Source organism: Homalodisca vitripennis, chromosome 4 (genome assembly GCF_021130785.1).
Source record: "Homalodisca vitripennis isolate AUS2020 chromosome 4, UT_GWSS_2.1, whole genome shotgun sequence".
Taxonomy (NCBI): domain Eukaryota; kingdom Metazoa; phylum Arthropoda; class Insecta; order Hemiptera; family Cicadellidae; genus Homalodisca; species Homalodisca vitripennis.
The window spans coordinates 8,138,817-8,165,230 of NC_060210.1; the positions used below are offsets into that span (position 1 = coordinate 8,138,817).

Consider the following 26,414-nt stretch of genomic DNA (forward strand, 5'->3'; position numbering starts at 1 on the left):
TCACTGTTGGGCTAACATCACAAACAGAACTATAGCTTCCTTCATTTTCCAGAGCTGGATCGGGTATTGTTCGTTTGAGGCTTTCACTGGAAGTTTTATCCGTGTCGTCTGCATCAAACAACCTGAAAATAAAACAAACGATGTTAGAACATAAAGCCAAAAGTCAACGATAAAGCTTTTTTAAAAGGCCCAAAGCATAAAAACATCATGTTTACATAATAAGTTTACAGTAGTTTTTAGTTATTCTCTGCAAGATGGAGACATACTAGGCCTACGCCCATGGTTAAAACTTCAAGTTTAAGTAACATGAATATTTTATGATGACTAACTTTTGTTTATAACCGTCAAATCATTGTTAAAATATAACAGTTAACCCACTAACTGGCAGTTGAAATGCGCCCGAATGTCATAGATTTTTAAAGCGATTTTGCAAGGGTTGGACTATAAAAATCCGTCAAAAATAGTCAATTACTGCAAAGCTACCTATATTGATATTAAAATGACCACAGATATAATCTAAAACAAATCTAAAAAATAAAACAAATATATTATATATTCATACCTTTTACAAAGTCTTCGTCGTTTTGGGTTTGGTGAAAGAATACAATCCTTCTTCGCTGTTACTGTCGTTCAGGTGAAGGTATTATATTCATCATCACTATTGATGTTTTCTATTGACAAACTATCATTTAAACTGTCATCAATCCATTTATTTTATGATATCACCATCCATTTTAATATGTTTACAAACACACAATGAAATTACTTTTAACACATTAACACGACAACATAACCTTACCAGCAGTGAAACAATACTATTCCCAGCTGATGCAGATAGAGAACTGTCTGGTTCTCAAGTTTGCCAACTTATGCAGATGGAACTAAATTTCCCTGCTTGTAAAATATTAACTGTTCATAATTTACACAAAGATTGTGTTATATATTAGTACAAAAAGGCTTAATGTACACATTAATAACAATAAAATGAAAAAATCAAAAAATTGCAGATGGAACCCTCTGGTTCTGACGTCTCGATAAGTTTAAACCTTAAAATGCATCGCAACAAAAGTGTAACACAGTACCTGAGAGCTTTGATTGTGCGAGTGAAGGGGAAACAGGTGTTGTAGGGTTCTTTCCTGCCCAACTCGATGCTGATGCTGCCACGAGGGTAGATGTCATGGAAGGCAGGCTCATTCTTGTGGTCCAGCCGGCCGATTGCCCAGATCAGCTGACTACTGCCTTCCTCCTTGAACTCTCTGTCTCCCGACTCGGCTGTAACCGTTCTTGCTATCAGCTGATAAAGTAAGAGCAGTAACTCTGATGTGTCTACTGACAATTTAAGTAATTGTTGTGTTGAAACTTTTTAGACTAGTTTATTATTAGCTTACAAAACAGGAAGAAGATATATTTTCACTTATAACTTCTTTCTTTCTTTTTATAACATTCCAGAAAATTTTCTGTTTCTTATCCAGGTCCATGAGTAATGGACTTATGAATTTTGTAAGTTTTAACAGTTGCTATATTGGAATGAAATGATGTACCAAGGTGGCTAATGAGGTCAGTTTTAGATTCCACAAGCCACGGTACATATATATACGTTGGAATGGAGGGTGGTTTTGGGTTCTGGGATCAAGTTCGCTGAAATTAAGTAGAAATTTTCCTAGGCGCTATCATGAGGACAGTATACAAAATCTGTCTAAAATGCACCCCAGCCTGAAGGCCATGCCAAAAAGAACTATATATAGTACTTCGCAAATGATCAATAATTAACACACAACAGTAAATACAAAATTTTCTTTTAGGTATGCCACTTTTCTTTCTAAGTTGCACAATATCCAATGATTTTCATGCAACTATTTCCTGAGACTGTATATGTTTAATTTAAAACTTTATTGCTGTTTGGCTAGAGTAAGTAAGAGCTCCACAGTTTGCATCGGGCAGGTGAGATGGTTATGGATAAAAGCTCCATCATTGAAGGAGATTGATTGGTGAGATGGCTGCAGGGTAAATTTCTAGTTCACATAGCTGGTGGGTAAGACAATTCAGAACGTTAGTGGGTAAAATACACTAACATGTGGGTGGAGTTCTGTAATCCACTTATGAATAAGTTTCATAATTAGTGGGCAAATGTTTTCAAACCATTAGTCTGTATTGTTCATGAAACTTCAAGTTTAGCCTTAGCTACAATTTTGTAACACTGGCCAGTAAAAATGGCAGACACGAGAGTGAGTTATATATTAACCAGACTTTACTTTTAGAACATTTATTGGATTGAATAAAATGTAGAACACACCCTATTGTTCTACATAATCTACACTTTTATTAACATATTTCTCCTACTGAATCGGAAGTTTTTTAATGCAATTATTAAAGAATGAAGCTGGTCACTTTGTAACCAATTGTGAAAATACATTTCCGCACCGTCATCGTCCTCAAAGTGATGACCTCTCAATTCTTCTGAGTGGCCCAAATATGTGGAGGTCATACGACAACAGATGGGGACTGTGCGCAGTACGTGCATGACTTTAGTTTTCTAATGACTTTTTTGGCGGCCAATTGTAGACGTTTTCATCAATCTGTACAGTTAATTGATGTCAAATATCAGCAGGTTTAAGACCCTCCAGTGAAATAAATGAGATAATAATACATTGCTCAATAGAAATACGAACGTCTTACTCAGATGTGATGCTACTAGAATTATTTGGATTTGAACCATGAAACGTCTTGTATCTTACAACATACTGAATGAATACTTGCTTATGAGCTACTTCTTCATAATGCACCAGAAATGAGAACCGACTATCGATTTTACAACAAACATAGGCCCTATCCCACGACTGTTTTGGAAAGTATTTTATAACAACAAAACGTATACATTATAATATAACACTATGTATGTCTTACAAGATATGAGTGTACGCCTGTAGGTGATGTAGTTGATCCCATCTTCTCGGGAAGCCGTGTGCATCTGGTTATTGTCTATTCCTCCAATCACATCGTCACGACAGACCCCTTTGTACTGGCCAAGTACCTTTACACACTGCAACATTTTCATGGCTAATATTATTCTAGGTTAGTCATTAGTGATCAGCTCAGTGTAAATTACATCATATTTTATTAATAAATCATAGTAACATTTTGAGGAATAAAAATGTATATTTTTTCAATTCTGTCATTAAATTTACTTGTAATAAGTCTTTTTTAGCATGCAATTGTGATAATGTGACAAATTAACACGTCATAATATCCAGAACCATTAATTTTGGCTACAAATTGCTACTGCGTTTCTGCTTCTTTGATATAGTTTCTACTTGACTTACAGGAGAATTGGCTGTGATGTTGTAATCATTAGCAAAACCACGGTAGCCGTCAATGTAAGCGATGGCGACATCGGAACCCAACATCTGAGTCTTGTCTGGTGCTCCACTCAGCCCAAAAGCGAGATAGTGGTCTTCCCCTGGACAAGAATAGATTTGATGTTGAAGAGTGATAAGGTTTAATTGAAAGAGAATCAATATAAGTTTTTGACTGTTAGAGTAGACCCATTACAATTTTTTAGATGTTTATGAAAGTTGGGTTATATAACATAGAGTACAAGCTTGTAAACTACAACAGGATATAACATCTACTGTGCTCTTGTTGTGATTGGAAATCCACCAGATATTCATTATGTCTTATGGAATTGAAGTATGGGGAGGATAACCCAATGAACCCAGAGTCTTACTTGAACAAAGAAGAGCAATTCGGATATTTAATGGACAACCACCTTTAAGTTCTTGCAAAGGGGTCTTTCCTTCAAGTGGAATTTTAACCTTTACTTCTCTTTACACACATAGAACAGTTCTTTTTAATCTAAAAAAACTCAGGATCTTCATACTGTTGGAGAAAATCATAGATTCCCACCAGACATGATGGTATCCTTTGCACTCCAACACATCGTCTAGTACTCTCAGAGAGGGAAGTATCTTATGCTGGAACCCTTCACTTCAACAAACTTCCATATGAATTAAAAGTATATAAAAAAGGAAATTTTAAAGGTGCTTTTAAAAAATTTGTATTGAAAAATAAATTGTACAGTATTGGTGAATTCCATTGAGGCTAAAGAATATCAATTTTAACTACTAAAGCTCTCAGTCTATAAGTCAAACGTTTTACTGTTAGCTCATTAGTTATAAATTAAGATTCCAATTTCTGACGTTTGAGATATACATATGGCATAAAATTTATACCTATTCAGAAAAATAAATAAATTGAATTGAATTATCAGCACAAACAGGACTTATATAAATAATCAATATAATTCACTTGCAGTACCTGCCAGAGTTCTATACACCAAATATTGATAACAACAATAAAGAACAAGCAAATGTCAAAACATTAAGAGTAATATGACTGAAAATATGTTATTAAGTCGACTACAACTAAACAGTTAATTCTGAGAAATTATTAGGTCAATTTCAATTTATTTTATATTTAGTGTGACAACCAGGCAGTCCTTAGAAAGTAAGAAACATAATGTTAATAACTTTATTTTATGGTGATTTTCAAAATAACTCATGTCAGTAAAACTTAACTAAAACTATGTCTTATAAGTAACACAAATAATAAATTAGACTCATTACATTAAAAGATAAATTCAAGACAATAATACTCAGTCAAACCCTTCAAATTCTTTTTAAACCTTATCCATATAGTAGATCTTAAAAACAGGAGTCAGAGCATTGTTAAAATAAGGTGTAAAATACGAAAAACTTTTCTAGCTTCAGTTTTTATCTGAGGTACTTTCAACATGGTGTCCTTTCAAGTGTTCCAGTCCCTCACAGAAGTTGTTATAACAACTTTTTTCAAATGAGGGATGTTACTTACAAGTAAAATCTGATATACCAATGATGCTACAGTATTTCTATCTTAATAGTTTCATTATTACATGTCATTAAAACATGAAAATTAAATATTAGGACTCAAGGACTGCCTGGTTGTCACACGTATGAAAACACTTTTAAACCCAATAACTGCTCAGAATTACAAATAAACAGATATAATGTTTGCTCAGATATTTTGTATATGACTTTTCTAATTTAGTCTTAGAATTGGGTACCCATTAAAATGATCTAGACCACAATAATTGAATATAGAATTTAAACTTTTAGTAATATGTATAAAATAACTTACCGACTTGTCCAACCAGTTGGATTGTGATCTGAGGTCCGAAGATCTCCCAGCTGACCTGGAAGTCCTTGTGGAGCTGCAGGCAGTTGGGTAGCGAAGACTTGTGGGGCTGTGGACACATATTATAAAGTACATATTACCCAAGTAATAGAAAGTTACCACACATAAAGTTCTGAAATCGATTAACCCTTAATGAAATATAAATAATTCATTTGTTAAATTTATGTGATCACAAATTCAAAAAATGTACAACCTGGTGACTCGGGACTTTACTTTCACAAATACTGGAATGTTGATGCACTAAAATATTTAGTGAATCGTCTAATTACTCAACGAACAGATCGATGGATTGCAAAAGAGAAAAGATGAAAGGATGGATTCCCTCTAAAAGCCAAAAAAAATTTATTTATATCAGCAATCCAACTTGTTTGAAATGTAGCAGTTATTGCTTTACTTTGCATTAGGTCTATGTAATTTATTCAGATATATCTGATACCCCCTGGTGTTGTTTACTCTTCAATCAGATTCATCGCCAAAGCCATCCTAATTACGCCACTGTTATCTCATACTACACTCACTATGATCTTGACGAGGGAGGGAGGCACATTGGGGTTGTCGGGCACGATGACAGAGCCATAGTTTTCCTTGGCCTCTACGTTGTACACACTGAGCCAGTCGATGTCAAAGATGGTCAACTCTCCTGGCAGCTCTAACGTGACCGTCTCCTTGGAGTACAGCCGCAGTGGCTCAAGGCTAACAACAAACATCTCAACTAAGTTTGCTTTTGATTATGGATAATTTAATAGAATTACAAACACTTTTAAATTTGTTATCCTTTTCTTGCAGTTCAATTCCGTATTCTACTAGAACTTAACTAACTCTACCATTCCCCATGAAAGTTTATGTCTGCATATTGCAGTGCAAGATAATTTGTTAGGGCTAGTCTACTGAGGAGGCTGACTGTTGGAGTTGGTGGGACTCCCTAACTGTTAAAGGTAGTTGCTAGTCTGGACATAAGGGCGTGTTACCACTACCCACTTAGACTGGAAAGGCTGGTTCAGAGCTTACCTCCCCTTCTTCCAAGATAACATGACTTGCAATCCCTCATCAAGGATCTCAAGTCTTTGCAGAGTTGAAAATACTCACTGTAGTGAATCTTTACATCCTGGAAGCAGTCTCTTTTCTCCACCTCAAGTCACCCAAAGCAGCAAGAACCTGTGCCCAAATTCAGAGCTACAACACCCGACATGCCTCTAGCTACCAGCTCCCTGTACACAGACTGACAGCCACAGAAAGGAAACCGACCTACGCTGGAGCCAAGTTATGGAATGCCCTTCCAGAGGACTTGAAGAAGATCAGCAGGCTGCAGTTTGGACAACTCCTGAAGTGCTGGCTACAAGAACATCCTTTCTACCAACTTGATGAATTTTATCAATGGACTGACCAATGCCTAACCACTGAATTTTAACATGTATTTTTATGACCCTTGTTCTTATCTCCATGATAATGTACAAAAGAATGTCAATAAACAAATAAACAATCTCAACAAGCCCCTATCCCAACTTTAACCATTCTGAATATGCTGTCACTCCAGAAACAAACACAAAGGTCCTTCTTTTAGGATCAAGAGCAATGAGAGGTTTACCTATGAGAACCAAAAAAAGTTATTTCACAGAAAGAGTAGGAAATGCAAGCTGGATCTCCAATATAAACTCCTTCAAATGTTTCTACGGATAAAGTACCTTTAATTTTACCGCTGGTTGATATCTATCCCCAATACATACTTTTATATACAGAGATACTTACTATCCAGCTTCATCAGGCACCTTGGTACCTTTAGACGATGGCTGAGGCCCCACACCAACCCAGAAGTACGTGTCTGGAATCATAATTTAGTTTCAATACTAAGGCATAATTTTATACAATCTATTCTTACAAATTCAAAGTTGATCTTTTTTGTCAGATTTAACTGAAGCCACTGTAGAAATATTACAACAATAAGTAGCACAACAATAATTCACTTACATCATTAGGTATTTGCCCAAATTCATCAATAATAAATTTTCATCATTTCAAATAACAATATAATAATTAAATACATTTTCTGAGTGAAACAATTGATACCCTAGTCAGCTTGGTGTTGTTATGTTCTAGTAGCTGTTTGGGAGAATACCAAGAGAAGAGAAACTACATTCCAAAATCAATTACCTTCCCTCTTATGTACATATTCAGTTTCTTCGCCATTACACACCCAATATTTGATAAGAAAAGAACTTTTCATTTTCTGCTTTGTATGCTTGATGGAAGTCACCAGGTTTTAATATAACAAAAATTTTTATTTCTTCCACAATTTTAATTTATTCCCATTAAGGAAGGCATCATCAGTTATTGTGAACCAAAAAAATAGGTATAAAAAAGAAAAAAATATGATAAAATAGTTAAAATTAAATTTAAAAACTAATCGTAAAGACCGAAATCTAATAAATTATAAAAGTATTATGTACAAAAATATGGTTTGCAATTCATAATTTTTGAATAGATTTCTTATTTTACTAATGGTAGGAAAAACATCACTGAAATTTATAGAAGGTTTGGAAATACATTTATCTTTCAAAACCGTCATACTTCACACACTTTCAATTTTGTTTCTTTTAGTCCAGTAAGATTCTTTAAAAACTACACTTGATTATTCAAAATTTATATGGTGATTTTCATTTATAGCATGTTCAACTAATTTAAATTTTTGAATGTTTTCTTTTTTATAACTATAAATATGTTCTTTTAGCCTCGTTTCCACAACGAGGTCTTGATGTTTGTCCAATATACATTTTTTTGCATCCACAGTCAATTTTATATATTACATTCTTGGTTTTCTGTTGTCTGGTTTTGGTTCTAATTTTGTTAAGTAACTTCTTAAATTATTTTGTGACTTAAAAACAGTACAGATGTTAAATTTAAAATTTATCTTACGAATTTTTCTAAATGCCTTAACCAGCAAAAGCGCTTTTAATAATAAATTAAAATTGTAGAAGAAATAAAAATGTCTTTTATATTAAGAAAAGAACTCCTGATCTAGTGTCTCTTTCCTTCTCTGTTAAAATCAACATTATATGACTTGGTGTGAATGTTGAGTTCAACTTCTTTTCATCTTCCTCTTAGTTCAGCATCTGAAGTCTGATACCATCACAGACTTAGCATGTGTAGAAAACTCGGTTGCTCTTCCATGCTTTGGGATCATGATTAAAGCATTATATCGCACTCAATTAATTGTGCACCTGGTGAGACAATGGGAATACCTCTTCATGTAGATTACACTTGATTTTGTAGACAGATGTGGACTCCAGATTCCAGGAGTCAGGTCTGTGACAGTGTCAGATTTCAGACGCTACACTAAGGTGAAAAGGAGTTGAATCCAACATGCACATTAAGTCAATCCTTCCCACCATAGCTACGTTATTTATAATATGAGTTGCTGAATTCACCTACCTTTTCCAGCCCCGTTGTATGTGAATTCCGGAATAAGAAGGGTTTTGGCATCAAGTACCTTGAGTGCTCCGGAACTCACACCATGAGACTTCTTGCTGAAGGAGGAAATTGTCTGGACTGCAGGAGGCTCAAATTCTTCGGGTATGTACACATCCCCGAATGCACTCTGGGAGACATAGAATTACTTAACAACTTTTCAACTAGTAACAAAGTTCCTTGTCTAGTTTTGCAATATTACTGAATTTGAATTAATAGCACACTAATATAAGGTGTGCATGCCATTGCAATCATAAAGAACTTGATTTTATTACCTGGGAAAAGAGATCATACACAGCAAACCACTTAATGTCGGTTATTTTCTTCCTATCTGGCAGTGTGAGGGTGAAATCTTTGTTGAAGTAGCGGTCAAGGACATTGGTCCTGCAATAAAATTAAGTAAGATTAATAAATTTTGTTATATTGCATTTTTGAATCTTTCGAAATTTGTGATCTACGATTGATTGGTGTACTCACTTAGAGTGTTCATCAGGCACGATGAAGCCCTGGGGTCCAGGCCTGTTGCTAGCTCCTGCCCAGAAGAAGGTGTCTGGACCGTTGCCATCATAGTTGAACTCAGTCAGGAGCAATGTAAACTCGTCTACAGCGTACACATCCCCAGACACCTGGTGATGGTACGAGTTCAGCTTCCCCAAGTGCTTCCCACGATACAGCTCTCCGTGCGCATAACCTACTCCAGAGACAATTCATAGGATAAATATTTCCTGATAATGACATTTTTAGGGAAAAAACATCGTTAATAATTTTATTGTGACTTGGTCTATCAATGACTTACTTTTGAACATTCTTTCTTCAGAATCTAACTACAACTGGAATTGCTGATTCAAGCTCAGGCAGCACACATTTTTTACTAAACATACATTTTTTGTCAAACATTTTCATTCATAAATTAATTATTTCTCAAACCCGTGGCATTGAATAATTGCACAATAATAGGAGACACTAAAGAAAGGAACGTTCTGAAAGTAAACATAGCAACATAACCAAGAAAATAAAGAAATTTGTTTGAGAAAATATGTCGGAACAAAATATGAGACTAATGAGGTAAGATTGAGGGGCTTTCATACCACAGGTCCATTAGGCCTAAGCCTGTGAAATGTTATATCTTCTTTTCGTGTTTGGAAAAGAACTGCCCTCTGAAATGGTGGAAGAGAATAAAATATTTATAGCAGCTTCTTATAGATGATTAAATACATTTTTACAACTATAATGTGTCATTAGAAACACAATTTTATGGTAATAAAAACTAAATAAATAAACTGCAATATTTACTAATACGAATGGTAATTTAAACGAAAAATAACAGACAGGTAATAACAAAATTAATGCCACAAAAGACCAACGTAAATCAAAGTACAACATTTTAGAAATTTATTTGGAAATCTGTTTAGTAAAAATGTATGTGTGTTACGTTCTTTAAAGTTATTCTGCATGTATACAAACTTGAAAACTTATAACTAACAGCTAGATTTCACCTTCGAATGCATTTGCACCAGCTGAGCCGGGTCTATACCAAACCATACTACAGATGGGCCAAGGGATCCAAGGGCTGTACTAGCCATCCACGAAACATTGGCCTTACCTACACGCTATCATTCTGTGATTGATTGAACAGAACCGAACAATCGGAACACTTTTTGTTTGAATATAACTACAAGAAAACTAAAAAAAATCAGTAAATATTCCAGTTCTTGCTTCTTGGGTCACGAAGGATGGGAAAGCCCAATGTTCTTGGAAAAGATGGCCCTCTCCCCCGTCCACCAATCAGGCGGCCGGCCGGCCCGCGCGCGCATATCCCTTGGCTCATCTAGATGGGATGACGTCATAGCTTCACTGGGTCTGCACGTGATCCGTGATCCCAACAATGTATACAAGCACGTAGCCAATTGGGGGGGTCCAGACAACTGATATTTTCCCGTAGTGGATAGAGAGTAAGGCCCCACTTTGTTCAATAAAGAGTTCTTGGCTCGTTTCTTTGTTCAGAACGATCTTTCAGCAGTAAATGCCTGCAATACTTAATTATTTAAATAATAATATTAATTGATTAAAAAAATTGAAAATTTGGAGGGTCCGGACTCCTTGGACCCCTCGCTGGCTGCGGCCTTGCATGTATACAAGGCTATTTCAGAGGGGTTATATGTATTAGATTCCAAAACGCCACTCTTCTTAATTTCGTATTATATTTTCTGTATATGATTTAAATTCTTGAAGGACCAAAACAACATACACAGCTAGAATTAAATTTTATTTGAATCTTTTTAATAATGTTACTGTACATATTTTATTAAGCTATTCTCCTATTACCTATACCTATTAGCTATTCTTAACAGCTTAAAATTGTATTTTTAGTTTTCATATGATTTTGTTATGTCAAACTAGATAACATTGCCGTCCTTTTCAGCTAAAATTTGACCGAAGATTTACGGATAGGGGTCTGAACCCTTTCCAAATGTTTTATGGTTGTTGAGGACTTGTTCTAATGACTCATTTTCCACTTATGTACTTGAATTGTCCCCCTTTGCCTTATTTGATGTATGGAGTACAAACGATACAGTTATGTGGCAAAGCTGTGATGGCATTCCTTAAAATATTGGACCCACATACGATAGAATGTCAAAATATCGTACGTATTAAAATACTCTCATCATGTACGAGCATTTTGGAAAAACTAATAAATTCATTGTTTAGAGTTTTTTTATTTACGATGGAAGGTTTGACAGAATAACAGGATTTCGGACATTTGCCATCGTTATGGTTACAAAGGTATAACACAACGTTTCGAGGATTGGAATATCTATCCTCTTCGTCAGGAGGTGGAGGTACACACAAAAATAAAGAACAGAAAGAAGGGAAAGAAAGGGTTCAAACACACCCAAAAGTTGCTTGGAGTCTGGTCCAGCCATTGTCAGTACAGATAATGCCTTCCCCACCTGACGAAGAGGATAGATTTCAACCCTCGAAACGTTGTGTGTACCTTTGTAACCATAACTGATAAATGTTATCCGTGCAAGTAAAACTTGACCTCACATTTATTGCGCTGGTCAAGATAAATAAGGTGGCGATGGGAAAAGTAGAAAACGCAGGGAAAGCGAGGGCGCTGATGCAGCGTGAATGTGAAATGTTGAAAGTGAAACCTTGTAGGCATAGCGTGATCGTGAGTTTGGTCTGCGAGCAACAGGAATGTAACGGTGGCGGTAGTGACTGCTGTAACAGTCCGCCAGGTCGCAGCAGTGCCCAGTGTCCGTACTCCGTACTTAGCTTCAACTAGATCAGTTCTGACCCGGCGTCCCGGCCCATGTCCAGTGTTCCACCTTGAGAACTGGTTTCGCTCAAAAAAGTATATCACACTTTACCTTTCCGGCACGTCCCAGCCTAGAAGGCCAGCCGCTGAACCTCACTTGTGCTGTAGAATGTTGCGTGAAAGGCGTGTATTTGTCGATACAATTTTTAAATAGTCAGATATATGTTTGGCAATTGGGAAAGGAATAATATATAAATTCTCACATTGCCACACAAGATATGCATATCAGTATATTTATGTTTCAATATTGTGTTTTTATGATGAACGTGTACAATACATATATATTTATTGCAAGAAATGATGTAAATATTTCATAGCATGGGTCACGTAATTATTTTCTATTACCTGACATATTTGTTAAAATCAAAGTCCGTAGCCTACTGACTTAGTCTAAGGACTTATGATGTAATATGATGACACCTATGTTATTTTCAAACGTAAGTAGGCAAATGATCAGGTACATATTATTTCAGTTTTTATAGACGATTAGAAGTTTACTCATTTATCTATACGCGTATGAGCGATTATGGTTTAATTGAAACGACCAGGCACGTGTTATTTCAGTGTTCATAGTTAAACGATTGGAGGTTTAGGGACTAACTTTTATGAAGTTGTGCATATATGTGAGTATATCTGGTTCAAATTAATTATATTTCCGATGCCACAGCTGAGTTTGCCTCGTTGCCTCTATCAAGAAAAAAATCTACATAGGTCTCAAAAACCTACTTAGGTTAAAAAAAAACCGCTTATTTCCAGCTCTTGTAATTTACTTCCAGTCTCATATATTTCCAGTATAGTGCCATAGTAGAATTTGTCACGTTGTCCAGTTAATAGAATATGTAACCACGTTAGACTGAGAAGCCTGCTTCGTCTACTTCAGACCTTTTACATTAATTTCCGGTCTAATGTATTTACGGTGTCAAATTTGAGATTGATTTATTGTCCCGACCAAGAAAATATAAACGTACGTCTCAGAAACCTATACTTCTGTCAATAAGGGTCTAATCTCCCTTTGTTCTAAGATATTTCCCGTGACATAGTAGAGTTTGCCTTGCTGTCACGATGAAAAAAACATACATACACTCTTACAGAGAAGTCGGTACTTTGGGATTATACCGACCACACCAGTATGAAGAACACAAAAATAGAAATTTATAGAAACAAACATGATAGAACGAAAAAACAACTCTTCAATTACAAAATTACAAACTTACAAGCATTTCCAGGTATTGTGATCGGTATTGTTGTCGCTGTTATCTTATCTTTCTCGAGAATCGTGATTACGGCAGGCCGCGCGGCATCACGTGATTTGCACGGTACATCATTGCCTTTCCATTACAATTCAATTTATATTTCTGATTAGCCCCTCTAGAATTTGATATTTTACTGATAGGTACTATCTCGAGGGATGTTTTTCTTTCGTCGACATCAGCGCGGGGCAGCACCGAAGGTGCTGCCGAAGCCCGCGCTGATGGCCGGAGGCACTCGCATTTTGGGTGGCGGAATGTGATCAAGAATAAAAACAAGTTTTGAGTGTTTTTTTAATAAAAAGTTTAGTTTGGTAAATGTTTGTTTTTGTTGAATTTTTGTGTTTGGAGAAATGTAGAGGTAAAACACGGAAGTACAACAAAGCGATGCACCAGCTGAACGGGCGGCGAGACTCTGCAATCACGTTATCTACTAGACGCTCGACTTTGACCTCTGTCTGAGGATGGGGAGGTGTTTGCGATAAGACAATTCCTGTTTTATATTGACGAAATATTGTTCTACGCTAATCTAGTAATCAGTAGAAACGAAATGTGAAATAACGATTCATGTCTGGGTGTGGTCGGTATAATCCCAAAGTACCGAGAAGTCTATTGTAGTCAGAAAACATCTACTACCTTTATAAAGAGGAAACCCTTATGAAGTTTATGCAATATTTCAATATCCATTTGTGTTACTGTAGTTTTGAGTTGTAGAAATCTCGTTTTCGAACTGGAGTCTGGGAAAGAATGGCTCAATAAAGCACGACAAGTATTAACCTAGACGTTTTTGCAGATAAATATTCACAGTTTTCCTTATTAAGGTGGGTCATATATCAGCGTTTTAATAGTAATTCCAATTCATTAGATCTTTTTAATTCGTCACTGGCTCAATCTGGAATACATTTTTGCCTTTGTTATCAGCATTATGCTAATAAGCAAGCACTTATATTTTAAAATTAAAATGTAAACAAATGTTTCAGTCTCTTTGACGTACTTATGAAACACTAAAGAAGGTTTAAAAGTCTCAACAGCTGTTTAGTTCCGTTAAATTTGGATTGTGAGACATAAATATTAATATTACATATATATTGTTAAAATTAATAACAATATTGTTAAATTACATGAAAAACATAAAACCAATATTTAAAACTTTTATTGTTTTGTGAGGCCTTTCGATAGCGAGGCTATCTTCTTCAGACACATCACAAAAGTAAATACAAAAAGTAAATTTGATTATTAATAATAGTTAACATATGTGATTTAATATTAATTTGTCCTGTGTGGCGCAGTGTGTAAATACAATTAAATTATTACTGGTATTATACTATATAAATTTTGAATGTTATTTTTGTAGTCTTCGTTTAAGTAATATTGAATTTTGTATTGGTCCATCTTCTTGATTTAATAGTTCTTCTGTATTTGTTTGATTAATGTAATATGACTCCCATGCATTGAAATATCTTGGAGTGTTAACATGTTTTAATAGTTTTAGGGTTTTCTCTGATATAGTGTGTCCAGTATTGATACAGTGGTGTGCGACGGCCGATTTTTCTTTTCTGTTGAATTTAATGTGGGAGCAATGTTCTTTATATCGTGTATGAATTTTTCTTCTTGTTTGTCCAATGTATTTTTTGTTGCAGTCATCACATTTAATTTGGTATATACCTGACTTATTAATAATTTCTTCTTCATCTTTTGGATTTTTTAATTTATTCTTCAATTGACTTGTTGTTTTATATTTGACGTTTTTATTTGTATGTTTTTTTAATGATTAATGATCTACAGCATTAATATTGTTGTTAAATTAATTAAACATGTTAATGAGATTTAACAAGAACTTTAAATTAATATTTCACAACTTAAGAAATCTATGTGGGGTCTTTCGCTTTTTAGAGACCAGTCGGGCGTAGCCCTCGGGATCTTCGAAATAAGAATAGGCCATACCAGGAACTAATATATAATTTCTCCATTGTACGCCGGGGGATGTACAAATTTATTTTATGTATGATTGTCAGTCAGTCTGTCCCTCCATAGGACATCTTAAAAATGGAATGAGCTACAGATTTAAAATTTTGCAACCAACCTCAGCAAAGTCTGTTACGAGATGCGTGGTGTTTGTTGTTTCCTTATATTATACTTGGTAAAATATTGTTATTTTTGTTTACTTTAATAGTACCATACATGAGTAGAAAAACTCACACTATGAATTGAATGCTAAGTAGAGAATATCCTTGTAACGTTTCAGTACAATCAGTTGAATAGTTCACGCGTGAAAGCAAAACAAACGAAGGCACATTCGCATTTATAACTTATTAGTATCCATTAAAAAGGAAAGCATTGTGTTCGTGCCTTGTTGCTAACGTTTTTAATGTTTAAAATATCGTTGTTTGTTGACAATAAAACAGTTGTGAGACAATAACATTAACATGTAATAAAGCATAACTTCGGATGTCAACGCCCGATCACACAAACCGATTGATGCTAGTGAGATGGTCCATGAAATTTACTAACTGCATAAAATTGTCGAGACTCTTAAAAACGTCATCAAGTGTTCAGGTGGGTCAAAGTGTAGATCAATTTTTGACTTTATTTCTTCAGGGAGCCCATTTAGAAAATTAATGCCGGCTTGGGAAGGAAGCTGTTCATATCTTCTCGCAGTAGTTGTTCGTATTACCTAAAGTGAAAAATAGTTGCTGAATAGCCGAAGGGGAAATCATTTTCTTGTACGAGATTGATAATATTTTGTGTGGCTAAGTGGCGTAATGGGAGTTGCGTAAGACTAAAAGCACTGGGGTTTTAACCACCAATAGACATTTTGAATAAGCTCTGTATTACAACGTTTTGTAGAAATTACTTAGGCTTAGAAAAGATTTTGTGAGATTGAGCTTTGGATAATTTCTGCATCCACGGTTCAAATGCGGGCCAGTCTTGCCCAGGCATGCGTCTAATAGAACGTTCTACTCTCGAGTTATGATGATTGGTAACTACGTTGAACATGGTCACGGTTAATATTCCCCCAGCTGTTAACGAATTTAAGGACTTTCACAACAATGGACACACAAGAGAGTATTCGATTTATTTCTAAATCAGCATATTTTCGGATCGTTCCTGTCAGGTTCCATTGAGTCAGCCAAGAATTCCCGATCCACACTTCAGCATAAAGCCCTCGTTGAGGCAGCAGCTTGAGGTATCTCAAATTCTTCATTGTCGAAGTCCTAGGTGCAACCGTCTCTCAGAAGTCCCGCACTCATCATCCCCGCCAACACAACTGGAGTGGAGTGCCATGTACGGAGCCCCCAATCCGTTATCAGTTGTTTTTTGCTGGTGATTCGAGCGCACAGAAGTTGGTACACGAATGTTTGGGTACTATTACGTAAACAACAATTTGATAACGGGGTGGTGGCAGACAGGATGCAGCGTACATTGCTCACCTTTTCAATTGTCGCTTCGGCTAAAAGTGCGTTACTCTCTGGCCACATTCCTCGATTAAGATTTTAAGGCGATGGAGTACCCACAAGTACAAAAGTTATATAGTCGTAGAAAGAAATGAGCGGAGCTGAGAGCAAGATATGAAATGAAAATTCCTTCTGAATAAGTAAGTTATGGTAGAAATTGAGAAACTTATAGACCAGCAATCAAACCCTAACCCAGCAGGTTTGACGGTACCTCACAAGTCTGTTTTGTCCTTCCTCTTGGCTCTGATAACGTGATAAGGATTTCGCTTAAATTCTCTCTAGTGTCTGCATATAGGCATAATAGCGTCACCACTAGCAGTGAAATGCAAGGTTGGCATATACCAAAGCTCTTTTATTCGACCTGGCTCTCGATTGTGGTTGTTTTCCTGACAACACTTTCTTTAGTATAACGTTTGAAAATGTTGCATTCCCTTTCTTTTTTTCCTATTCTTATAGTGTTGTGCTTCTAAAGTAACCTTAGGAATTTCAATGCCGTTGTATCTCTTTGTTCGTTATTCGGTTCGGTAACAGCCTTTCTATCCAACGATATGCTCAGTGAGTTGTTCAATACGGCATTTACAACGATAAACTCGGCACTCCATCTCTGGCTTTTACCTATGACGCAGTGTAGCTGTACAGTTATCTTTAAGCCTTTGGTGCCCAGGATAATTGTCAGAGAGGGCTTCCCAGGCCTAACTTAATCTGGCAAAGTAAGACAGTCTGTACCATTTTTCAATATGCCTGGTAGACTGTAAAGCTTGTATAATTCATAATCCTTGTTTGTTACAGAATTTCCTTGACTTTTAAGTGTTAATGAGGGATCGCTTGGGTTCGAAATATCTTCACTAAGAACGGTGGAGAACAAACTTTATTAAGTACCTTACCTTCGGGAGAAGTGGAGGGCTCTACAATTTGAGTGTGGCTTGAACTCGGGGAGTTCAATGTAATGGACTCTTCCTTTCCTTGAATTCTAGGTTGCATTATATTCCTCGTTCGAACTGGCTGTCTTCCTTCAGGAATACGAACTACAAGGGGAGGCAATATGAAGATGTCCAATCCTCCGGATCCATAATCAAGGGCCCGGTGTAGTGCTGGTTGCTATTCATCAGAGACTTCTGCTCACGTAGCAATAAGCTGCTACAAAACGAATGGTCACCTCATTATTCTTCACTATGGATTCAGTGGCAATGTCTTCATCCAGCGCTGGCTGGATTTCAGCACAAGAGCAGTTGTTAGATACTCAAGAGGGACTTTGGAAACCATGTATAGTCTGCAAAAGATGCGACCGCGTCTGTACTATTGGTGGAACTATAGGAAGGTAATGAGTGGAGTGGTTCCATGGCACAAAGGTGTCTAATGAATGAGATAAATAGTGTTGTGCTCGGTCTTGAAGCACACTACTGATGATAATTAATTCTTTTGGTCGGGGTGGAGATATAACGGTGTCAATTCTTAAAGTCTTCAGTCATCAATTCTTAACCAATGTCTTACGCCGTTTTAATAATTAGACACTATCTTCTTTGTTTAAATTATTTTCTTCCTTGATTAGTACTATACTTTTTCTCATTACCTTTAATTAGTAGTATGAAGCTTTTGCAAGTACTTTTATTTTGTCGAAATCTATTACGGTATATGTTTTTATTTACTTAATTAGGTGTGTTCCGCTATGGCAGATTTTCCTTATTCTGATGTTTTGTGTATCTAATGTGTTTACTAACTCGTGTAAATATTAAAATTTTATTTCCCCAGGATAGACCAAGCCGCAATTACAAAAAATTCCGCAAAATTCAGGGGTACACCTTGGAGTAGTGTCCTCATATTTTATTTTCAAATCTTTTTTGATCTTTGTTTCAGTGTACCGTTATTATCAAGTTTCTTGTGTATGCCTCCCTATATTCTACTTTATCTGATATGTTGATTGCAGGACTAATTAAATTATCTATTTAAAACCCCGAGCTTCTGCCTTAGATCATGTTGTGATTTAGCGTTCAGATATATTTGTGTTACAGAATTAACTATCTCCAGTCTATAATGTGTTAATCCTCCATGGAGAACATGATACTGGGATGTATGGCATTTATATACTTTAAGAAGTCATCTAAGCTGTCTTTACCGTGTGGAACAACTTTTCATACATTATCTATGTAACAAACTCATAACTTCGGCTTCTTCCAGTGGGATATCCCTAAAGCTTTCCATGTAGCCTGTACGTTTGTGGTTACGTGGGGCAAAAGTTCCACAGCTGCCGTCCCGGCAGTGTCCATACAAGATTTTTCATCGAAAAGACATACGATGGTTAATGCATATTTCAGCCAACTTCGCTATTTCTTGATATTTATTTCCATAATTGTTTTAACTGTTTCAGAAATTGTCACTGTATGACAACTTACAAATAAATCGTGTTTTTCATAATAAAAATCACATTTTATAGTTTTTATGTCTTGAATTTCTAAACTGTAAATCAGTATTCCCCACGCCATCAGATAACAACCTACATACATATTTAATCCATGCAGCCTAGCATAGCTATTTGGACATAGTCTTATGCACATTATGACAACCAAATTTGGTGCTCTCATTTTTAAATCTGGGCCATTAAGGGTTAAATATATTATGTGTTGGTGTACCAATAGAGTTGGCAGTCATATAAAATACTTCAAGCAGTTATTAGCCAAAAACATGGCGCCGGATTTGGTTGAAACAGATCCGTTTGGTCAAGTCTGGTTCTCTAATGCAATTACGCGCGAATATGCACACACAGTTATTCGGATGAACGTTTTCAACAAACCTAAACTACTAATTTCATATATTTTATTTCAGTGTAAGCTAATATGTGAATAGTATGCATTCCTATAATATTGCGATTTTGATTTGATCCAACCGAATCTCTTTATCAATCTACCTAGGCAGGGTTTAATCATGTAACTGAAGAGTTTAAGGTAATTTCATTTAGTATCGTAAACAGAACTCAACAAGGAGTTTCATTTTTTACTTGAAATACAAATTTCTGAGAAGGGTGGATTATTACTAATATTTAGTCGCATTTCATATTATTTCAGTTATAAAACTCAAATTAATACAGGTGTTATAAAGAAATTGGAATGATAGATCTGCAGTGCCAAGCTACAGGAACGACCCTAAATCTCCTGGGTCGTGATTGGTCCAGCAGTAGACGTGCGTCGCGTCACTTCCGATTAGGTCTTAGTACCTATCAGACGAATCGGTCTTATTAGACTAAATCTACTTTCGGCACTGGAGACGTCGGTGCTATCGGACCCATCCTTAACACTTGCAATATCAGAATAGTCGTAATTATTTAAACTCCTAAATTTAATTGTTCCGCTTCACATCCTTTTATTTCATTATACGCGCTATATAAAATATAGCCTAAATTTGTTTAAATAAGATTTCCGTTGCCTTAAATCTTTTCAAAACATTATTTTCAAGCTTTTATATACTCTATACGCGCTTGGAGCTCTTTGTTCAGATTCAGACCTGCAATGCCCAGAATGGGTGTTGTATTTTAGGAGTATCGTCACTTACACAAGTTTATTATAAGATTAGGAAGAGTAAACCGATATAATTCAGGTTATGAGACTACTTCTCAGTAAGTGTAGGTGTCATATAGTGCGCGAAATAGAAATCCCGTTTGTTTGATATAATCAGTTAAGCAATTTTTAAGGTTTTGGTTCAGAATGTACAAACGAAGGTATAAAATTACCCTCTTTCCCTCACGACGAAACATGAGATGATGGATTTTGTCCCCCTCCCCTGCCCAAGTCAAATCCTGGAAAGCCACGGGAAATTAGACGAACAAATGACTTCTGAACTACCCCCATTAGCCGAGGTAAGCAGTCTGCTTGCAAGAACAGGATCATTCATCGTCACCCAAAAGCCGTTAGCAAGCACATTATCGCTTGGCGTCAGCTGCCAAACAATCCAGTCAAGGGCATCCAATGCTCAAGAAGTACTTTTACTGTCAAGACTATCCAGATCAATTTAAAATATTGACTTTAGAATAATTTCATTCGAATGCGTTCGTTATATTTAGTAAAAATCAAAAACGCTGTGTTATATTCCAGGAAAATCTACTCAAAAATATCGCTGTAACAAATTTTTAATTTAATTTTACTCGGTGAGCATACAAGTTTATCCTATAACTTATTTTTCAAACAATGACCCTGTATTAAACATCCTTGGTTCTAAAGCAATCAAGGATAACATTGAGGGCAATCAGTGACCTTGCTGAGGGCCGTTGCCGCGCTGAATCATCGTGGATTCCTTGGCATCAAGAATTTCAGCCCAACTCCATACATTGACGGAAGGCAATCTTTTTATTTCAAATAATGTTTTTCCACATTACACTTTCTCGTTAAATTCAACTAAACAATAAGGATATGTGTGACATTGTTTCGAAATTGTGCACTTACTGGATGGGTTGGTAATATGTTTTATATCTACTGTAAATAAAGGGGATTTTACTGTATGTATTATTCTTTACGTGTTTTAAGAATATTTCACGAACATTCCAGGTTCTGTTTTCTTTAAAAGGCTAAAACTTGTCAAGGATGGAGTAATGAATAAACAGATCGACAGTACGATTCCCAGAATTCCATTCGGGGGTGATAAAAGTAGTATATATATATATATATATATATATATATATATATATATATATATACAAATATAATCCAAAAGGTTAAATAAAAAATGATTTGTTTAAATAATAAATGATCTGTTAAAATAGTCTAAATTAATCTAGCAAATCTAAAACAATGTATTGTCTATAATTTTATTTATTTATTTTTTATGAATGTACAACTACAAAACTACAAAATTGTTAATATTTTATTTTATTTTAAGCTGTTAGAATGCCTTTTTATATGATTAATCCAAACTTTAATTTCAATATAAAGCCCTTTTTCGTATAATATACCAAGGAGTTTATAAAATTACATTATAAATCAGAACAGAACATTCCAGCTGATTCTAAAAATGTATATGTTTACTTTTAATTCTGAGATTATATACACATTTTGTATCCTTTTTGATAACGACAATAACAGTCGAAATATTAAAGGATTTATGTGAAGTCTTTTTCTTTTATTATATATATATATATATATATATATATATATATATATATATATATATATAAAACAGTATTTAGCCATACACAACAACACGATTGTATACAATATACAGAGTGTCTCGTAACAAGTGAGCAATATTTCACAACATTGTTCAAGGCATCAGAATAAGACAAAAATTATATTTCCGAAAATTTGTTGTACTCCATCTGTCCGTATCTATGAATTTTATAAAAGCTATCTTCAGCCTACTCCAAAACTATTAAGGTTAAGGCATTGAATGTTGATATATATATATATATATATATATATATATATATATATATATATATATATATAAGTATTCTTAAGTATAATGGCGAAAATTAAATATATTATGCCAGATACGGATTCAAAATGGTGGTTGTGTTAACTTAGATGAAAATATTACAATCGGTTAGAAATCCGAATTGTTTGACAAAGTAAATACTAAAACGAAAACATATCCTATTTATTGATCAAATGTTCAGATATCGCAGTCGAGTTACATTGTTATCACCATTGGCAAAGATATTAAACCTACTGATCTCGTTAATATGATTATTTAGAAAAATAGTAAATTATTGCTAACCGGTTACAAAGTTAGTTAATAAGTTTCGCCACTGTGGCATGTCTCATTTGGTGACAAATTGCACAAATTTTATCAATTTATTTAGTGTGAATTAAATTCTTCAGTTTCCATAAAATGTCAAATTAAAATTGAAAATCGTCGACAATTTGCAACTGTACATATAATAATATTTGTATTTTTCGCTATTATACGGATACTCACTGTATCTTGGCCAAATTTCTGTGCTTAACCCATTTTTAAATAAAAATATATTTCTATGAAACACGTATTATAGTAGACAGGCAGGTGGAAAACAAAGTATTTTTAAACTTATTTCCTCACAAATTTTTAAATATAAGCCACTCGTTATGGGTCACCATGTATACTGTTGGGTTTTCTATAGTTAAAAGGTTGACAGGTTGACTGCCATTCCCGTTTTGGATGTCTTTGCCCTGAGGCCACAATTTTGGTACTAATGTAATTTGTATAAACTGGTTTTTTCATACATTATTAACTGCAAGAAAGTAAATTTAGTGACAATTTTTAAAAAATAACAATTTTTTAAGTGAGTATCATATTTGGTACTCATGGCCTGTGGCTGAACACGAGTACCAGAAATGGTACTCATGGCCTGCGGGTGAAGAAAATATTTGTATCTCCTGTGTTGTATTAGAAGCAAAAATAACGAAAAAAATGAGAATATCCAATAATTATTTACAGTAAAAGTGTTGGGCTAAATAAATATGTACTCAAAATTCATTTAAGAAAATCTAATATCAACATTTTATTATACAACGTTGAACCATACATCACTATAGGTGTAGATAAGTATACAAACTCATGAGACAGAATGAAATATTACAATTGTCTGTTGTTAGCCTAGAAATGACCCATTTTTAAGTTGCACTAGTGCATTGTCAACAAATACACATAACCAACAAATCCCTTCAGCTGAAAAATAAACAAAGCAAAGTGCTGGCAACTGTAACATAACTGAAACATAAAATTACTTGCTAAAGTCATAAAAAGCTTAAACATGTGTTTTTATAAGAAACGCCATTCTAAAAAAAACACTTAATCTATTTTTTGCTTAAAACACAAATAAATTCAGTCAGATTTTTCAGTGTGGTGAGTACCAAATATGGTACTCACGGCCCCAGAGTGTAAACTACTGAGTACCAAATATGGTACTCATGGCAGTCAACCTGTTAAAAAAGAAAATCTACACTGCAAATTGCACTGACACACTCAAAACTACGTGATTCAAACTCTTTATATATAATATTACATTTCAAAATTTCAGGTATGTATCTCACATGGATCTCACATTTCTCCTGGCTCCCTCTCAAACTACTTGAAGAAGAAAACAGTAATACATTCCTTTGGCAAGGTCATTAAACCGACTACTTCTGTTGGCGGGCTATAGACGTATGTTTTGAACGGGGAATAAAAACTTTCGGTCCGCGTCACGGAACGTCACGCATGTCTATGTTTTCCCCATGCTTTCAATGTAGAATTATATCTTAACCTAAACGTAAACAAGCCGTTATTTAAACATCTGACCTGAGCTAACATGTAAAGCATGTTTTACTGAAACTACCAGCAGTCAACAAGTAGGCAATGAGAATGTTGTCTGTAATCAGCTGTGACGAAGCGTATATATTATTATTATTTGGATTTACAGTTAGTAAGTACATTTGTTAATTTCCTTTTCAGCCAATTATTTATATTGGAGAAAAACATAGACAATTATTCCGATTCATCCCCAAAACAAAATGAACAAAGTAATGATGAAAGCCTGAAAACAGCGAAGCAGAATTTGTAACGTACAAAAAGCAGAAAACAAAAATGAGTGTAAATGAAAACACAACTGATGAAGTAAATCAAGCAAGGCAAAAAGAATGGGCTAAATTACGCCCAAAAAGAACTTTCAAAACCTAAACGTAAACAAGCCGTTATTTAAACATCTGACCTGAGCTAACATGTAAAGCATGTTTTACTGAAACTACCAGCAGTCAACAAGAAGGCAATGATAATGTTGTCTGTAATCAGCTGTGACGAAGCGTATACGTTATTGTTATTTGGATTTACAGTTAGTAAGTATTTGTTAATTTCCTTTTCAGCCAATTATTTTAATGGAGAAAGACATAGACAATTATTCCGATTCATCCCCAAAACAAAATGAACAAAGTAATGATGAAAGCCTGAAAACAGCGAAGCAGAATTTGTAACGTACAAAAGGCAGAAAACAAAATGAGTGTAAATGAAAACACAACTGATGAAGTAAATCAAGCAAGGCAAAAAGAATGGGCTAAATTACGTTCAAAAGAACTTTCAAGATAACGATCGCAAAGATATAGAGACAATAAAAGGGTAGATTGTTTGAATAATGTTGATATTCCTCAAGCAAAGCAAAAATAAATGGCTAAGTTACGTCCAAAAGAACTTTCAAGACAAAGTTCGTAAAAATATGGAAACAATAAAAGAGCAGAACGTTTGAACTAAGTTGATATTCCTCAAGCAAGGCAAAAAGAATGGGCTAAGTTACGTAAAACGAGATATTTAGAAAAGGTACTTTTTCAAGATATATTATATTCACAGCCCGTTATAAGAAGTAGTCACTTCTGTCGGCCAGTCCCGCGACTGTCTAAATCACTAAGAGTTTAACACAAAATAATAAAAACATTATTGTTTAAGTGTGTTATATTTTAATTTGCCACTTCTAAGAATCTCTACGACTAGGACTAAACCTCCCGAGATAGTCATGACCGGTGCGGGAGCGGCGGCTGTAGAAACACTGTAATCAGTCTGCGCATAAACGGGACTCTCGGAAGGATCATAACCACATTTTATTACAGACATTGTTGTACGAATGTAATAAAAACCTGTGTCAATAAAATGAAACGTTAGTTTGGATCAGGCGGTATCTATTACTTTCTTGGTTAATCTGTATTTTTGTATTATAACTTTTATTATAGATATAAAACGATCAAGAGTTATTTCTCGAGAGGACAGCTATAATATGTTTAGCCGCCACTCATAATATCAGTGAAAGTACGCTAGGTTACTTTGTTAGTCATTCATGACATCATAGCAGATTGGAACGTATTTCAAAATCATCTTAGTGGTACAAGAAATAAATTTACTTATCCCGATTTATTTGATAATTTATCCAAGTTTTGGTCCCCATTTTCTAAACACCATATACCTTTAATATATATATATATATATATATATATATATATATATATATATATATATATATATAAAACAGAATAAATCTATCCACTTCCTCTCTCATGAAATAAGAGTTTTCATGGATTTGCACCCCAAACTGAAATTCTTGATACGCCATTGATGTATAAAGGAAATCGTTCTTGTTTATGTTAAGCCCCATCGCTAAACAAAGTAAAAAAAAATTCTTTGTTATATACAATTTTCTGATAGTTTGACTATATAGACAACATTTATATGTATGCTGTATATTGTGTTATACAGTATGCAGATTAGGTCTTACTAGTAAACTTATTAACATGTTATACAGACAAGTAATGTATGATTTGAAATATGGCTTTTATTTTTAACAACTAATACGAAATAACAATAAATACACAAAACGTACATGAAATGAACATGGGTTAATTATATCACTATCTAGTGTTTAATTTAATTGTTATAATATTATAAAAATTTTAATAATAGACATAAAAAGGCACCCCGTCACAGAAAGGACAAAATTAAACTATGTGTATTCATAAAAAACAAAAATATTGAATCAAATAGTTCTAAACATAATATAGTAATGGTACACTCTAAGGTAACATTTGTTTAAAGTTGTCAAACTCACCATAAAGCAGTGCAGCAAAAATGAGGAAGAACTGCATAATTATAGGTGGTGCTATCTAAAACTAAACATTATCTTCATCTTCTTCCACTGACTCATACACTCCGGTAACAGCTGTTCCAGTTGCAGACACAGGCGAGATCCGCGTAGTGGAGGACTGCTGGAGAAGAAAGTGG

The 26,414-nt window shown here is 34.8% G+C and overlaps 1 protein-coding gene across 1 annotated transcript; it reads right to left on the minus strand.

The window, feature by feature from the left end:
- LOC124358868 (protein Skeletor, isoforms B/C-like) lies at nucleotides 1-26,414 on the minus strand. The gene is made up of 11 exons (XM_046811103.1): nucleotides 26,242-26,414; nucleotides 9,169-9,382; nucleotides 8,967-9,075; nucleotides 8,656-8,821; nucleotides 6,976-7,048; nucleotides 5,748-5,922; nucleotides 5,173-5,278; nucleotides 3,321-3,457; nucleotides 2,905-3,040; nucleotides 1,078-1,272; nucleotides 1-122 (listed from the first exon to the last, which is right to left on the minus strand). Exons 1-11 carry the CDS (start codon nucleotides 26,276-26,278, stop codon nucleotides 1-3), a joined length of 1,470 nt encoding a protein of 489 aa, XP_046667059.1. The 5' UTR covers nucleotides 26,279-26,414.